Below are 17,892 nucleotides of genomic sequence, written 5' to 3'. Positions count from 1 at the left end.
GGTCATCATCGTACGCTGTAGCAATCTCGTCGCCCAGCGGGAGCGTGGGCGTGGTCAGCGTCAAGCTGATGCCTGACGACACGCAGACCGCACATTCGTCGTCGTCCTCATCAGCCACCTGATGTCTAAGCGCTTCACGGGGATCGTAATCCGGACGCCGAGACAGCGCGTCGGTGAGAATGTTATTCTTGCCCGGCTTGTAGTGAACAATGAAGTTCTACTCGGAGAAGAAGGACAGCCAACGGGCCATCCGTTGCGACAAGTGAGGGCTCTTCATCGCTGTCCGCAGCGATGCGTGATCAGTGTAAACCGCAGACGACTGTTCACCGAGCAAGTACACTCTGAATTTGATCAGAGCGTACCGCATTGCCAGGAGCTCCTTGTCGTGGACTGGGTAATTCCTCTCGGTTGGCTTCAGTTGTCGCGACTGATAGCTGATAACGCGCTCGTGTTCGTCATCATCGAACTGCATCAGCGCACAGCCGATGGCAAAATTGCTCGCGTCGCAGCCGACGTGAAATGGCTTTGAGCCATCAGCAAGCTTCAGGATCGGCGCAGACGCCAAGCTCTTCTTCACCGAGTCGATTGCAAACTTGGTGGTCCGATTTCCACTCCCAGATCACGTCCTTCTTCAGCAGCGAGGACAGCGGCTGGACCAACCCAGCCTAATTCTTCGTGTACTTGTGCAAGTAATTGACCATGCCAAGCCACTGACGCAACTCAGTGGGGCCTGTCAGCGTTGGCCAAGCACAGATAGACGATACCTTCTCGGGATCCGCGCGCACACCGTTCTTGCTCACGTAGCATCCCAACACCGGAATCTCCGGTGCGCAGAAGACACATTTCTTCAGGTTTGTGTAGAGCTTGTTCTCTCGCATCACCTGGAAGACGTGCCTCAGGTGTTTCAGATGTACTTCCACGGCACTGAGGTTACCCTCAGCGCGGCTGTGCACGAAGATGTCGTCAAAGAAACTCGGCGCGAAGTCTCGGAGCGGACGAAGCACATTGGATACCATGCGATTGAAGGTGGCTGGCGCGTTCTTCAGACCCTGTGGCATCACGAGCCACTCCCAAAGCATCCCGCTCGGTGTACTTACGGCGGTGAGAGGCACATCAGATGCTCTCATCAGGATCTGATAGAATCCATCGGTCAGGTCGATGGCGCTGTAGATGACGCTGCCAGCCATGGAGTCCAGTACCATGTCCTTCCGAGGGATCGGAGTCTGCGCGGGGATGGTGGCATCATTCAGCTTGTTGAATGCGTGAACAATACGCCATCCCCCTGTAGCTTTCTTCACACAGAACGTTGGACTGGAATGGGGCGAGGTACTCTCACGCACGTGACCCGCCTTTCGGCGGCCCTCGAAGAAGTCATCGATCGCTTTCACTTGATCACGAGGAAGTGACCATTGTCTGGTAACGCAGTACTTCGTACCAGGCGCGAGTTCGATCTCATGCTGAACCCCACGATCCGCCGGTAGCTCCGCGGGGATTTCATCCGGGAAGACGTCGGCGTACTAGCTGGCGGTGTCGTATACGGGATTCGCTGACTCCCGCAAGGCCTCCCAGGACTGCGTTTGGAATCGTTCCTCTCGAGCTGACTTAGGTTCAGCACCTAGCGGACGTGAACGTTTACTGTCCGTTGCGACTGCATTTGCTGACTCATCCACCGAGACTGCCTCGGTGACCAAGCATACTTGCTCGACGTCTCCCGCCTTGAGGCCCCGAAGAAAGTTCTTCCAGGACAAGCCTGGAAGGCGTGTGATCACCGCCGCTTCGCGCGGCGGACTCGCGATTGCGATAGTGCGCGACCGATTCGAGCCTCCTTCCACCTACTCGAGCGCGCTGACCGATTCCATCGGCGGGCTATCGCTGATCGTGGAGTCTCGACGAGGTTTCAGGCGTCGTCTCTTCTACTTCTTCTTCGACTTCCTCGAGCTTACGCTCGAGTCTGACTCACTGCTACTCGACGATGCATCACCCTCCTCTAGGCGCGGGAGACCGTACTCTACCGGGCCGGGAACACGCGGGAGCCCCTGCTCAACCGCGGCATCGTTTGACGGGAGTCCAATCTGCTCGACCATCATCTCGTGTTGTGGGAGCCCCTGCTCGACCACCGTCTTGAACTGTGGGAGCCTCTGCTCGACCACCTCATCATCTACCTCGCGAAACTACGAGGGCTTTTCGTCCAACAACGTAGCACAAGCCATGCAGAGAGGGCCATCGCTCGCTCTGTGCACTGCCTGTGTCGTTGCTGTTTTGTCCACGACTGTGACGTGGGGCCAGTCTCTAGGCGCCACCAAGAGGTGTGTGAAGACCTCGCTCACGTCGAATCCACGTCGACGCTTGACTGATTGGGCCAGCCAGTCAATCTCTGGCTGATATCGCGCAAGGCAAGGGATGCCCAGGATGCAGTCAAATGCGTCGTTCATGTCGATCACCAAGAAGTCGTCCTTGCTACGGAAGCCATCGAACGTGTACGACAAGGACACGTCGCGCCGCGCAACGCGGCGAGCCTTACCATCTGCGAGTTTGACTTGAATCTCGCCCGGACCATTCCGGACGCGGACGTTCTTGGGTAGTACCGACAAAAACGACGCGCGAAAGAAGTTGTTAATCGCTCCTGAGTCAAGGAGCACGCGCAGTGGTCGCCGGGCACCGATGACGTGGAGGCTGACGATGATCAGGCTCGAGTCACCCGGTGTAGTGGTGGCATTGGTGTGTGCTTGGAGCACGGGAGGGCTCGAAGGTTGGGCTGCCAACGGAGGGCCCGGTCCTTCGTTAAAGCCAGTAGGGCGCCCCGCACCTACTGGTCCTGGTCGTTTTTTGAATGAGCGACCAAGGAGTGTTCCGCATCGACGTGAGCGACGACGGGAGCTAACGCGCGGCACTCCGCCGCGCGGTGACCTTTCTTCCCACAGCGGAAGCAAATGAGGGAACGATTGCTTCGCCCAGCGCTACCGCGGTAGGACCCGCGACGTCGATCGCTCGACGCGTTGATGGCGTCGATCTCCATGGGCTCGGGTGTAGACTCTCGGACTTCCGCAGGTATGGCTGCGGCGTACGATGCAGCGACCATGTAATCCTCGCGAATCGCGAGTGCAAATGCCTCCTCGAGAGAGGAGGGCTCAGCTCTGGTGAGGCAGTAGCGGGTCATATTCTCGCGGATGCCGAACACAAATACGTGGCCTTGCGAGGCCATGTCGATTGGCTTGGTCACGATGTACGACGCCAGATGTCGCGTCTTCTGGACGTAATCACGCATGGACATCTGCCCTTGCCGAAGAGCGAAGAACTCAGCGCGAACGCGAGACTCATCTTGCGGGGGCTCGAACGCGAGGCGCAAGTCGCTCTGGAGGGTTTCCAGAGTCCGGGAAGCCTCGGGGTCGACAACCAGCTTCCCAAGGGCCCATTTTTTGGCCTTCCCGGTTAACTGGGAGAGGATGAAGTTCATCTTGGCGGATGACGCCTCGATGCGTCGCGAGGCGATAGCGATGTCGATCTCGCGGAACCCCCGGTTTAGCGGGAGCCGGTTTTCACCGGCGCCAGAATACGTAGACGTCTCCATCTCGACGACGTCATTCTGGGATGGACGCGAGGGGGTTGACCCGCCGACTCGCATCGGCGAGCTCGCGTTCCATGCGAGACTGGTGGAGCAAGCGCCATGCTCTGGTATAGCCTGAGGGAGAGCGCCAGCGAAAGTTCGCGCGCAGTGGGGCTGGTAACCGTCACCAATTTGTCATGAAGACAGCTGTCGGGAGGGGTCATAAACTGGGTGAGCATTGGGCCTGGCTGTATCCTATCTCATTGTCTGAGTTTGATCGCTTACGTAAAGCGGGGGTGAAAATAACATCGCGATTGCTATTAGACATTGCGGTGACTTTGGTTGAGGACAGTGTTCACCCAGTGTACAACAAGGCGTTCCAATATAACAGTAAGAGCTTTACTAATCTAGTTACACCTCGTCGAACCCAAGATTTCGCAGACCGACATGACATTGTCTACCGCCGGCAAAAAGCAAGCCAGCAGCGAAAAGCAGCGCGTCATTCACGCGTCTGTTGCAGAGCATCTAAGGCGTCTAAAGCGTCAATTCGACGACGGTCTCATTGATCCCGATCTGCAATACAACATGGATGAAAGTCATTTCGTTATTGACTTAGATGATGGCAAGACTCTTGATTTCCGTGGCGCCTCCCACGTCAAGTATCGTAGCGTGGTTTCTGGTAAGTTCATAATTCTTTTTTATTCTCTTTTTAACTTTTTGTTTTGTTTTTCAGGACGCGAAGGGATTACAATGTGTGTGATTCTACGTGGCGGAACCAACGCACAAATAGAGTGCCCAATGCTCATCTTCAAAAATAAGAATGCAAATTATCCAATCCAAGGCTTACCCGATTTAACTCCTGAAACGGCGTATCGAACCTCACCTACATCCTTCATAAACAACAGTTTGATGCAGCAATGGCTGCATGAAGTCTGTTGTTGGGGGCCAGGAGGACCTTTCGTCAAAGAACGCACACTGTGGATGGACAACGCGAGCGGTCATAGTGGAGACGATGTCGTCGCTGTAGCGAAAGAATGGCGCACAAAAGTGCAGTTTTTTTCAGCTAATGCTACAGACCTAATACAACCGGCTGACCGGTTTCCTATTCAACGAATTAAGGAGCACTGGCGACGGCTCTGTGAGCAGCGGAATATGGCTGCAATCCGACGTGGAGATTGGCGACAACGCTCCAGGTCGTTGCAGAACCCAGGAAAGAAATTCTTCTTGGAAACCGCAGCGAAATGCGTACAACTAGTGAATTGCGAGAGAGATAAGAACGGTCTCAACTGGGCTAAGAAGTCCATGATTTTGTGTGGATTAGATGTTGGCTCTTGTGGCTACTGGAAAGTCAATCAGCTTGGCCGAGACCTGCAGGACATCGTCGCTGAATATCAAGATGAGTTTAAGAAGGGCGGCTCAGCTTTAACCTTCTAGGATTCTACCATAAATAGTCATACACCACAATTAGTAGTATACCTCGATTAGTCGCACATTTTTTGGGACTCTGAAGTCGTACACCACTATTAGTCAGAGGCCGACTAATTAGCGTGAACGGTGTACTCGATTGCGGCTTGACTCTAAAGCCCCTACTAAACTCCCAATGGCAGGATTTTATTCGCCATTCTGGTGTGATTGGTTGGGCTTTAGATAATTTGAAACACGAACACACTTTTAATAATTCGAAGTATTATTAATAATAGGCACTCGTTGCTGCACCCACCTCGTGCACATGGGACGGGACAAGACAGAATTACGACACCAACCAGCACCCACCCGTACCCAGTTGTGACCGTCAGACACCCATCCTGTGCCCACTACAGCACCCAAATCGAAAGAGCCGGCCTAAAACTTATACACTATACACGTATATCCGAAAGATGCCAAAGAGCCGGAGTGGATCGACATCGGCAGTACCAGAGTCCGCAGAGATAGAAGCATTCTGCTGAGCAGGTTATCCCCTTCAATTACATAAGACATTGTCAAGCATATAACTCGACAAACATAGTTCGATGCAACGAGTTCAGTGACAGTACCAGAGTCCGCAGAGATAGAAGCGTTCTGCTGAGCAGGTTATCCCCTTCAATTACTAAAGACATTATCAAGCATATAACTCGACAAACATAGTTCGATGCAACGAGTTCAGTGACTTGGTCCTTGTTCTTCTATACACATGCGCAAGTAGCGGTAGCGCATGCATTGCAGAGTCTTTTTGTCGAGGTGGCCGAGCGGCTCTGACCCACAGAACACCTCAAATACCAGCAGGACATACACACCGCAATTATAGCTGTCGCACTGAACGCCAAGTCCAGGGTCGTGAGTCACCAAGCGAGCACTAGGTCTGACTCCGTCTGGCAGCATCATGATCATCTTCTGTGCCACGGCACGGACACCGATCATGTAGGAGGACGCCACCGAGTCGTAGACGTACACTCTGCCCTTCTCCAAATCCATTAGCACAGCGCACCAGTGGTTGTTGTTGCAGTTGATTGGAAACAGCACTTTCATCTTCTTCGTGACTCCAGCCAACGCCAGTTTAAAATACCTGATGTCTGTCGTTAAGGCTCCATTTGAAATCCCCATGTTAGACGGGTCGATCACTAGAACACTAGGATCCGCACCAAACAGTTTGTGTAGAATCATCTGCACGACTTGAGCGCTAAGGGTGTCCTTCGAAGCCAGGTCTACCAAGTCTGCATACTCGTTCGACAGAATTGGCAAATCTTTCAACAGCTTAGGTATAGTGGTGTCCTCCTCGACGTAGAAGCTAGAATTCCCGTGTTGCGCGAAGTCTAATCGATCAATCCAGGTTATAGCTCTTTTGATTTTCTTGACGAATTTTACTGCGGTGTGCCACTTTCTCATGAGCGATACCGTAGAGTTCGCGAACACTCCAACGCCAACAGTCTCCAGCGCCAGCTGCATTTCCAACGTTCCCGTTTTTTTGCTTGGTAGGCTGTGACCTTGGAGGTACATTTGCTAATTAATTGGATGGGGAAGATTCGCATCACTTCTTCTGGTCGCATCAGTGGTTTTGTGGGGGGGGGCTTCGCTATCTCGTGGGCGATGGGAGGCTTCGGCTTCGTGGCGAACAGAAACTCCTTGAACTGCAGCAGCTTCTCGTGTGTCAACTTGTAAATGGGATCGCCGTCCAGTAGTTCATAAACTGTCAGTAGACTCATTTGGCGTTCGTGCATTTCCAAGTCTTCCACTACCATTACTATCGCTTGATTTCCGCTTTGCTGTAAACAAGCCCGTGGCTTTTGATTTTGGACGTCCCTTGGAATTTTGGAGAACTCCACGATCTGAAAAATCATCGGTTTAGCTTTGCTGAAGCAAGGCATAGCGCTATGGTTGTCATTCTCGTGAGATGTCTCCACCTACAAACTCACCACCAGCTGCGCTCGTCTCGTTTCCCAACTGAACCCAACTCGTCACCATGTGTGCCCGTCTCGTTCTCATCTGAGACCAGCTCACCACCAGTTTGTGCCCGTCTCGTTTCCCATATGAAACCAACTCACCACCATCTGTGCCCGTCTCGCTCCCAAACTGAGCCGGACTGGTCTGGGCATACTTGAGTGCTCTCCACGTAAAGAAGCAGACGCCACACTTTGGCTCATAGTATCCTCTTGTCTAGACGTGATAGCTTGCACCACTCCCATCGCCTCTGTCACTACTTTGCTGTCTCTAGTCTGGTGACTGACGCCACCCAGTTCGCGCCCACCCAGTTCAGTGTCCAATTTTCTGCATCACCCAAGCCGTCTTCGAGTTCAAGACCACAAGCTACCTTGGGGATGGTACTGTACTCGCCATGCTTGAAAAGGGTGGCAGCATCTCGCAAAGCCTTCATCGCTGCTCGGTACTCCACCATCCCCAATCCACTCAAGTGCTCACTAATTGCAGTTGCCACAAAATTTGCTCGCGGAACTTCCGGTTGGAATCCCAACACATATTGGCCTCCTTCAACACTCTGGACACACGAAACGGTTCTTCTGACAGTTGGGGCAGCTCGTATTTCGCCCGAAGCGACGACAGTAACCAACGAGAATCCAGAAGCTGGGTAGGAATCACGTTCTCGAAGTTGAGTGCCTTCCGAATGAAGAGCACGTGGCGACACGGCAGCAAACGTGAAGCCATGAACAAACACGAGCAAGACCAATCGGTTTTCGTGACGGAGTACTCGCTATGCGGTTCATCCAATGCCTCTTCATCGTCCGCATCGCACTGGATAAAGTATACTCCGGGGACTGCCTCGTGAAAATTATACTTCGCCGTGGTGATCGCGAAGTTGTACTGCTCGTACACAAGCTCGCACGCGTGCTCGCTTACCAGCTTCGAGAGAAAATCCATCTCGTGATGGTACTTCGGATGATGCACGACAGATAGTTTGTAGACCACGTCCCTTAAATTTTCTCTCCGCCTGAGCTTGATAAACCATTATCGAAACAATGCACTCGTCCACTTGCATAAAGGAGTCCACAAGCTCCTTCTGCTACTTCCACGAAGCTTCAAGGCGGTTATTTGTATTGTTGCCGAGGGTGCAAGCATTCTGCCTTTCAAACGCGCACCACATTTGACGACAGTTATCCCAGTTTTTCACGAAATACGCTTCAAAAGGGTGCTTGCACGCTTCACGCGGTTCGCCAGCCCAACTCTGCCCGACTGATGCCCAACTGGACACCATCCGTGCCCATCTCCGTCTGACCAGTGCCCAACACAACATCCCCAGACCTAGCTTTCTCAGATGGTACTCTTCCAGTCCCTGCATCGATAATATGGCGCATATACTCGCGCAAGCGCAAGTATTGTCGCTCCGTTTTTGCGTAAACCAGCAAGTTGATCAATCCGTTCAGTTGCTGCTTCTGCCAAGCATTGAACCCATAGTCTTTGATGCTATCTGCTCTCGCAGATATTTCAACACGTGAAACTGGCACAACAGCAACGCCGCGTCCGGAAACGTTTTCTTCAACACGCCGATCTCGCCGAAATCTTTGTCGATCAGTATGCAGTTGATGCGCGTCCACGCCGGATTGTAGCGCTTGAACTGCTCCAGGGCCGTCAGAAGCGTTGGGTTACGCTCGTTCTGGAGAACAGTATGCTGTACGAGCTGGCCCTTCCCAAATGCGTCGTGTGCCATAATCGAGAAAACCTTGTACTTTGACAAGTTTGTACCGTGCGTGGCGTCGATCATCACGACCTCTGAGAAATGGTCGAAGAGCTCCCGCATATGCTTTGTCTGCAGTGTTATACATGTAGCTACAGTCTAACATCAGCATAGAAAGTTAAACAAACGACGACTACACAGCTCAGACTCAATAGCTGTCCGGTTGTGTGGATAATGGTCGAAAGTATGTCTGGAGAGCGGATGGTTATGCTCCAAACGGGCAACAGTAATTCGCAGCACAAAAGTGGGAACTGCTGCAGCCGAGTCGGTCACTTGTACGCAGGCATTGATCTTCGTAGCGATAAAATTGTACGTGAGCACATGCATGGCCAACCAACAGCACCATTCAAATCCATTTCAGTCCATCCGAGCCCAACTGAGCACAACTGAGCCCAACTGAGCCCAACTGAGCCCAACTGAGCCCGACTGAGCCCGACTGAGCGTCACACACCTGCGCGTCACACTCGAGAGCTCTCGACTCTTGCCGCTTTCTCTTGCCTTGTCCACGCGGCTTGTACTTCCCTGCGTGGGTGCAGACGAAAGTCTTCGAATAATGAGTCCACCCCTCGGGCACAAGCGGCTTCGTAGACCCGGAGTCTCGAATCTTCTTATTTCTCGTCACGACCTTGTTGTTAGTGCGAACGCGGAAGCTCTGTACGCAGCAATTGTACGCACAAACCAGTTAGATAATGCGATACGGCTCCTGCTACCATATGCAGTGCATCAAACGCTACCTGGTATGTCTCGGCTGAATAGACTTTTAGATACGCGTCTAAGGCGCCCCAGGAATTAAACTCTTTCTTCTCGAGTGGCGGAGCTATCACCACTGGCTGCTCACCGCTCTGGATTGTCTGGAGACTGTCGGAAACATCCGATCGACGCTGCTTGGACGTTGAGCTGCCGGTACCCGACGACTCCGCTGACGAGTCGAACCACTCCTCGTCGCTGTCGACCCCCTCTTCACTATCACTCGCCCCTCCTCCGTGGCGCGGCGGTCGCACCGCCGCTTTGACGCGCAGGTCGGGCGCCATGGCTTCCTGGCTGCTGCTGATTTGCCCCCGCTGCAAAAATGAGTGGGGGGAAAAAGTATACGCTACACGAGGTATACCCGCAAGCCGGATGCGGATCTCAAGCCCTCCAGCACTGTCCCATGTGCACGAGGTGGGTGCAGCACTCACTCCCTTAATAATATAGCCCTATTCATGATCAGGAAAAAGTACATGTATTATAGCATAAATCCGTTGGGGGCTGGCTGTCCATTCTTCGATGCCACAAGTCAACTTGCAGACGCTAATAATGGGCACAGGGTAGGGGGTACCTGAAGAAGGGGCAAGAAAGGCGTCAAGAAATGTGGGCTCCAAACCTTCTAAGAAAGGCCGTGAGCTACTCGCACAAGAAGTCGGCGGCCAAGTTCACCAAAAAAGGCAGTACGTAACTTAACATGGCTGGTGGCCTTGTCCAATTACAACCAAAAGCGACTCACTACAACTGCTGCCAATGTGCAGACCCGACGACCGAAATCCGCCGCGGCTGCAATGGCATGAAGAACCACGGCAGCAAGGCCGTCACGGGTTTCATTAACCAAAACCTGGAGAACATCATGGCCAGTCGCGTGTTGCAAGCCGGCACGTCGCTTGCTCTGAGCGACGTCAAGGCGCATGGCAAGGAGAGACTCAAGGAGATAAACCAGCACGCGCGCACCAGGAAGAAAAGTCGAGTGGCGCAGAAACTGGCTGCATTGGAGCGGTCTATCAAGGATCAAGAGGAAGGCGGCACCAAGCGCAAGCGTCCCACGGCTGCGGCCGTCGTCCCGCATTCGTAGATTTCACAATTTATGGTTTGGAATTCACTTACTTAGCACTTTGTTAGATGACAATCTGGGCTTATTGTCGGCGGAGGCTGCTGCAGGAGTGACCAGACCAGCCGCGTCATCATCTATCGACGCAGCGACAGCCTCCTTAGCGATGGTGGTGGCGACCTCGATTGCCGAGGGAGACAAGGGAGTGGATGCCGCTGATGTCCCGCCCGATGCTTTCTTGCCCTTGAACGTGGCCGAGTCTGGGAAAAGATGTATAAGCAGTTCGTCCGTTATGCTAAAGAGCAGATTCTTGACAAACACCTCGTGCTGGAGGAACTCGTGCAACTTGAGTGCCGCATTCTCGCAAGCTGTGTCGCCAAACAACGACAGCGCCTTTGAGGGGAAGCTGGCGAGGATAGCTTCGAGACAGTCCTTGCGAAGAACGTGCATGTCAGGAGGCGGAAGTGGCGCAGCACTAGCTTCGTCTGGGTCTGGGAAAATGTACAGTCGCAAGTCACCTATCCAACCCGAGAGTTTCTTCGGGTCCGTGAAAGAGAGGAACTGTCGCTCCAGCATCCGGAAGTGCGAGGCTCCAAGGAAAGCCTTGATAAATGACCGAGTCATGGAAAAGATCTGACGCCGTACCATGCCGATTCCGTCGAACTCGAAAACTTCGCCTAACACAGCAAACAGACTAACCTCGATCTTCTGGAGCACGCGCATCTTCGTCTCCTTTGAGTTTGCGTCTGGCGCAATCCACTTTCCTTTTTTCCATTTGCCGTTCTCCACTAGCACACCTCCAGCACCACCGCTTCCAGTTGCATTGCCCAACACACCGACAGCAGACGAAGACGATGCTGTCGGAGAAGTCGGGCTTTCCCCAGTTTCCCACCCAGACATTGACGAGTTGCTGGCCGTAACGGACGTCCCGTAGGCGTTCGCAAGTAAGAGGAATTTCTGCACCACCGAGCTTTGACACAGCGTATCACATGCCAACAATTGCTGCAAGAATTGCTCCAACACATGGACTCGCTTTTCATACGTAAGAGTTGCTGCTGCTACCGTCTTCAGTGATGGCTTGACGGAGATCATCTCCATGTAATCAACACCCCGCAAATGACACGCTTGGCACCCCACGCCACACCTTTTCTCTTGTTTCTTAAGCTTTTCAGCCAACTGCTTCTCCAGGACTTCAAACTCGTGGAAACTCTTGATAACACTCCAGGCATATGCACCGTCGTCCTTAATCTTGACTGTGATCTCAACCTTGGTACTCCCAGCGCGATTAATACTCGGGCTCAATGCACTCAAGGTGGAATCGCCCAAATGGCTACCACTACCACCTGTAGGAGACGGTGGACTGCCGTAGGCAGGATTTCCATTCAAGGTGCTGAGGCTGAATGTATCCATATCGCGTTCACGCTCCTTGATCAAGTACTTGCCGACATGGGCCTCTACACGTAGTTTGTACTTGTTCACAAGACGGTCATAGCAGTTCCCACACACTCGTGATTTCTTAGACGTCTCAAGCGGTGGTGGATACACCAGAAACGCGTAGAAATTTAGACACGAAGCGCACACACGTTGGTGGCAGCTTTGACACGTCCCCACACCAGACTTGGACGCTGGAAGTGCTTTAAGGCAGCGGAAACATAGGTTTTCGTCATCGTCTTCGTCGTCGTCATACAGTGTAACAGGGTCATCGTCCATAGACAGTTGCGTTGATACCGATTGCGCCTCAGACACGGAGGATTTAATGCTCTTGTTGGAGATTCCACGCCGAAGCGACGGGATCGACACACGAGCCTTTATAAAAGCCGACGTCTTCGTCGACATGTGATGGAAGTCATCCGAGTCGATCACGCCCAGCGTTGAATTCCTGATCGGGCTGTCTGGCATTTCCTTATCAAAACTCTTCGAGCGTCTCCTCAGCAGCGACATCTTTGCGATTGGTGCCTTGTTATTCTTCTTATCAAGTTTCAGCGCATTAAAGCGATGTTTCAACAATTTCGCTCGGCCCAAACCATTAGGAACAGTTGATGTTGCCAATGGAGAGGACACCTTGAAGGCGTCTTGAGGTATCGGAGGAGAGGCAAGTGCCAGAACAGGAGGCAGTTGATACCTCCGACGTATCCATTGTCGCCGTCGGACAGAATCAAACTTCTTTTCCTTCTCGTGGTAGTTGTCGTCAAAGCTCTTGGCGTATTCCCACGATAAATTGGGTGTCTCGCCGTCCGGCGATTCCCCATTTCCTGCATTTTCTAGCGCCCAATCGTCTTCCCAAACCCACTCGGATGATGGGAGTTCGTTCCGCCGTTTGTCGGTTGCTTTAACCCAACCATTTATCGGGACATAGCGCTCCGTCTCCCATACTCGTTCCAGTACACGAACGGGGGCACTTGGCGAGGTCCCACTTCTAGATCGCCACTGGTTGGAGGGTGAAATACCGAGGTCTTGGTGTGTATCGCTGTGCAGTCCCACAAGAATGCTAGTAGGCTCGTCAAAACACACTTTGAGTTGATCAAGATGGGATAAAGTCCTCACCACAGATTCCATGAGAGTGCCGTCAAATAACAGAGCAAAGCTCTCGTAGAATAATTCTGTGACATCGCTGTGGGTATACAGCTCAGCGCAGAAGATCCCCAGCGATCCTTTCGCTAACGCTCCCAGAAGCCACTGAACTCCACGGGTCGTAACAAATGCTTCGTTCGGACTGCAACTTGGACACTGAGACGCCACCAACCGCCAATGAGTGTTAAAGCTCTCCGCTCCAGGTCTGTCCCGCGCAAGATAATCCCAATAATATTGGCTGTCTTCTGCATCTTCATCGGAATCGCTACCTGTGTTCGTGCTCACGCTATCACGACGCGGATACGTCGGATCCACTTTCGTGACTGGTAGAGAAGATCGCCGTCTCACATTTGGAGACAGTGGAGGGGTTGAGGGCTCTTCTTTGTTGTCATTCTCGTCTTCAAAAGAAGGCGACGTTGAATCGTGGTTTCGGAAGCCTAACATGAAGACATCTTCCAGCGCAGAAAGGAGATCGTACAGCTCACGGGAGCGCGCTGAGCTACGCATCTCCGGACATTCATCGAACATCTTTGTGTAGTTCGCCACTGCTTTCTCGAAATGCACAAGAACGCGATCCCGCACCAGAGCCATCTTCATCGTTTCGTTAGCCATTCGAGGGGTCATTTCCTCTTCGTCACTCATGGGACTCAAGAGCGGATTCAACGAACTCATGCTGTGCGCACTGTTGCGACTGCCTGTAGGGGTAACGGCACCATCATCAAGCGAAGAGGTCGGTGAGGCAACACCAGACTCACCTCGCTTCCACGCCTTTTGAAATAGCTGTCCTGGCTTTCGAATCATTCTTGCTGCAGCACCCGTCCCTGTACTGAGAGGAGGGGTTGAGATGGGCTCCATCTGATGACTGCCAAGTGTACGGAAGCGCCTCTTTACTTTCCCAATAGACATGTTCAAGCTGGAGCCAATATTAGCCTTGGCGTTCTTCAAGTCGTCCATATGAGAGCTTATACGACTATTTTCGCCAGGCATCTTGTGCGACAGCAGTCCACCCGGTATCAATCCACGAGGATTCATCATCTTTGCAGCTTTCGAAACGTTAAGGCGATCGTCCAGAGTGAAAATTGATGGCATCGCTTTCCTTTCACTAGTCGATCCACCTGAGCTGGCAGTAAACACGGCGCTACCAAACGCGAACGGGTTACTTGTATCAGCCCAATCTTCTCCTTCAAATACCATCTCAGCTGCACCGGCTGCTCCTGCTGCGGCCGAGGACGCGGCACTTGCCACAGCCTCGACGACCGCCTGAAATGCAGCTTCAGCCTGCTCACCACTGCGTCGACTGGCCTTATACAGGAAGCTGGAAGTCGAGCGCAGTTTATTCAGCGTCAAGGTTTGCACCATCCCCACACCATTACCCGATGAAGACATGCTTGGCGATATTGGCCCTACCACATCTTTTCCGTCGACGATTGACTGGAGACAGGACAACACGATCTCGTTAGCATAGCGTGGCTGCGAGTACTCGGAAAGAGGCTTGAGGATCTTGAAAGCGGTGACTTCTCGCAGTAAATTCATAGCAATAGAAACGAACACGTTGGCACCTTGCTGCTGTCCGAGCTGAGGCCTCAATTGAGTCAGCAACTGCGTCGCGACGTGTCGGAGATAAGCTGCCTCTGCATTTTCACTCGTGTTCTTCTTCCCGTTACTGTGTCCCACCGCTGTAGGTGTTGCGGACGGAGGAGCCCCAGTGGCCACGCAACCCGGATGCACAAACGGCGATCTCTGTACAAATGCCGTCACATATTCCTGTCGCTTCAGCAGATTGGAGTCACTTTCGTCACCTTCAAAGACGGCTGGATACTCGTCGGCCAACTGCGCGTAGGCTTCCCGAAACCAGCCCAAATGCAATCTCAGCAGCTCTAAGCTCTTCGCCACCATCGTAAGTGCCTGAGACGATTCAATCTCCAAGACTCGTGAAGTGACGGCACCCAGCAGATCTGCCAGCAAGAACTTGACATCATTGGGAAACTCCTCATTGGGAGAAATGGCTTGGAACCAGTAAGTCACATAGTCCCTCACAATTGACTGCACTAAAGTCGCGATCTCGTCACAGATATCGGGCGGGAGGTTCCAGGACGTGCGCAAGTGCGCTACAATAGGCAGTCTCTTGAGCACTCTCAGCTGGAAGCCAGCATCAGTGATGCTGCCCCCAGAGGTGGGGGCAGAGAGCGCGTTGTCTCCTCCAGAACTGAAGCTGCCGCTACCCACGCGGCTTCGGTATCTATTGTAGTATTTAAATTTGAGTAGCGCCTGATCCAATAGTTCCTGCTCCTTCTGCAACTGGTATGAGCGTAAGACCCACCAGAAGCTGCCACTGCCAACTAGCAGCACTATCACCTGCAGCACTCGTGTGACTGTCCACAAAGTTACACGCAGCAGCAACGTCACAGCCCACGAGAAGCGCACGCTTAGCAGCAGCACTGTCAGCGCCAGCAGCGAGTGGAGAGGCCGCATCGAGATCCAAAGACAGTGATAACCAAACAGAAAACGGGAGCGGACTCGGTCACCACGGTGCACGATCCGGCAGAGCTCGATGGCAGCAAAAAGCTCAGACACAAGTGAGGCGACCGGCCCTCGTGCACTTCGACTCACGCAGCCAGCTGGTCTTTGCAGATGGTCAGAACTTGTGAAGCCAAGTTTAGATGGGATCACTTGTGTGGCGCACCTATATGTAATTGAGGACTGCTGATTTCCGCGTGGCCCACATGAATATAGCAATCGTTTCAGCACACTGTCTGTGGCTGTCGATGTTTCATTCTTGCCGACTTCTGAGCAAGAATCTGATGAGTATGTGGCGCGGATCGAGTGCGTTGATGCGCAGCAGCGGCAAGGCACTTCTACAGACTTCGTCGCTATCGACGGCCTCAGCGCCCGCCACGGCTGCTGCGCTCGAGTCCGTAGCCGCTGCATGGTCACCCGAGAAGAAACGCACGGGTCTGTTGGCCGTCAAGATTGGCATGATGCCCGTGTGGGACAATTTCGGCTACCGTCACAACTGCACGGTGCTGCAGGTGGAGGAATGCCAGGTAACGCAGGTGAAGACGGCGGATCGCCATGGCTTCAACGCACTGCAACTCGGCGTGGGCCTGCGTAAGCCCAAGAACGTGAGCAAACCGGTTCTCGGCCACCTCTCAAAGGCGGGCGTGCCGGCCAAGCGCCAGCTGCAGGAGTTCCGCGTCTCGGAGGATGCTCTGCTGCCACTGGGCACGACGCTCTCGGCGCTGCACTTCAATGCTGGCCAGTACGTCGACGTATGTGGTATTAGCAAGGGCAAAGGCTTCCAGGGTGTCATGAAGCTTCACAACTTCGCAGGTCAACCGGCTTCACACGGTAACTCCAAGACGCAGCGCCACATGGGATCAACTGGCCAGTGCCAGGACCCCGGTAAGGTTTTCAAGGGCAAGAAAATGCCTGGCCGTATGGGCGGCAACCGCGTCACTCGCGACAATCTCTGGATCGCCAAGATCGATGTGGATCGCAATCTCATTTACGTCAAGGGCAGTGTGCCAGGAAACAACGGCGGCATTGTCCGTGTTACGGACGCGCGCAAGAAGAAGCCGGAGTCGCCGCTACCGTACCCGACTTTCGTGCCGGCAGAGGGTGACGCACTTCCGTCCGAGGAGCTGGCGCCCCACGGTGACGTTGACCCGTACCACTACGATGAGAACTAGAGAAAGTGCCAGGGAGCACCACGGCAGGTAGGTTGGAGAGGTTGGAGCATCGATCAGTAGAGAGAAGAATTCTTTTCTAAGATAAGTAGGGTCTACCTATCGACGCAGTTACGTCTTTGAGAACCGTGTGGGCTCATCTGACTCAAGGCTCTTATGTAGAAATCGCAGTTGTTCTTGCCATCTTTATGGCGATTTTTTCGCCCGTCTTGTCAAACTGGTGGCAGCATGTTGTTGTCATGTCTTGATCCAAGGTTACAGATCGGCGGCTGGGCACGACGAAGAATCAGCCTCCACTGGATGCCCCCCAGTACTGTTGACGAAAGGCTTCATCTACACTCCGCACCACGCACCCACGTACGCAATTTTTAGAGTTAGAGCGTGCTATTTCGATATGTTGTTCCTGACAGTGATGGGTAAAAATGTATTTCAAGTACATGTATTGGCATTGATCAATACTACATGTACTTGCAATGCCATACACAAGCATTTACAATACTGCAAGACATACTGCTGGAACGCACGATACTACAATTAGTACTGAAGCCCTCACACCAAACCAACTATTTGTTCAACCTTCTTCTAACCGCCCTCCGGCCGTAGTGGAGTCGAACCGAAAGCGCTTAACCCACGTCAGCTTCAAGAAGTTGCTGGTTTTGAAGCATGACAGGCATGCTGACATGGCTGCGCAGGCTGTGCCAGGTATTGCAATAAATATTGCAAGCTCGGTGAATATTGCAGTTCTTACTGCTACGTGATGGCTTACTCCAATTACAAAGTGTTGTCTTCTTTGCAATGCCCTCCCGTACATTTTTACCCATCACTGGTTCCTGTTATCACACATAACTAGCCGAGCGCCGCCGCTACGCGGCGGTATTATAGGTTTTATTCTACACCTTTGCCAATCCAAACTGGTGGTAGTGTAAACCAAAACGGAGTGTCCCTTATTTATAATTTTTTTTTTAAATTTAGAGATCTCCAAAATTAATCCAGACCAATGCGGATTTAGTGTAAAGCAAAATGATGAATATTTCTTGTTCGATGGTCGTCTCGATAAGAGTATCTTATCTTCTACAGTACTGCACATGCACCACGTATATTACATTAGTGCATTGGCTATAGCCACGAGCGC

The 17,892-nt window shown here is 52.7% G+C and overlaps 3 protein-coding genes across 3 annotated transcripts; 2 read left to right on the top strand and 1 right to left on the bottom strand.

Annotated features, from left to right (window-relative positions):
• Positions 1–10,001: 10,001 nt before the first annotated feature.
• PITG_11736 (uncharacterized protein) lies at positions 10,002–10,527 on the top strand (the record flags this gene model as incomplete). Its single annotated transcript, XM_002901211.1, has 3 exons — positions 10,002–10,012; positions 10,089–10,132; positions 10,211–10,527. 3 exons carry the CDS (start codon positions 10,002–10,004, stop codon positions 10,525–10,527), a joined length of 372 nt encoding a protein of 123 aa, XP_002901257.1.
• Positions 10,528–10,551: 24 nt separating this feature from the next.
• On the bottom strand, positions 10,552–15,546 carry PITG_11735 (uncharacterized protein; the record flags this gene model as incomplete). Its single annotated transcript, XM_002901210.1, has 5 exons — positions 10,552–11,314; positions 11,408–11,809; positions 11,858–12,930; positions 13,051–14,703; positions 14,749–15,546. 5 exons carry the CDS (start codon positions 15,544–15,546, stop codon positions 10,552–10,554), a joined length of 4,689 nt encoding a protein of 1,562 aa, XP_002901256.1.
• Positions 15,547–15,836: 290 nt separating this feature from the next.
• On the top strand, positions 15,837–16,947 carry PITG_11734 (50S ribosomal protein L3-2; the record flags this gene model as incomplete). Its single annotated transcript, XM_002901209.1, has 1 exon — positions 15,837–16,947. One exon carries the CDS (start codon positions 15,906–15,908, stop codon positions 16,761–16,763), a length of 858 nt encoding a protein of 285 aa, XP_002901255.1.
• Between the last annotated feature and the right edge of the window lie 945 nt (positions 16,948–17,892).

The sequence above is a fragment of the Phytophthora infestans genome, genomic scaffold (assembly GCF_000142945.1).
Source record: "Phytophthora infestans T30-4 supercont1.22 genomic scaffold, whole genome shotgun sequence".
Classification (NCBI taxonomy): Eukaryota; Oomycota; class Peronosporomycetes; order Peronosporales; family Peronosporaceae; genus Phytophthora; species Phytophthora infestans.
Note: the sequence above shows the minus strand (reverse complement) of the source record. Positions and strands in the feature narration are given on the sequence as shown.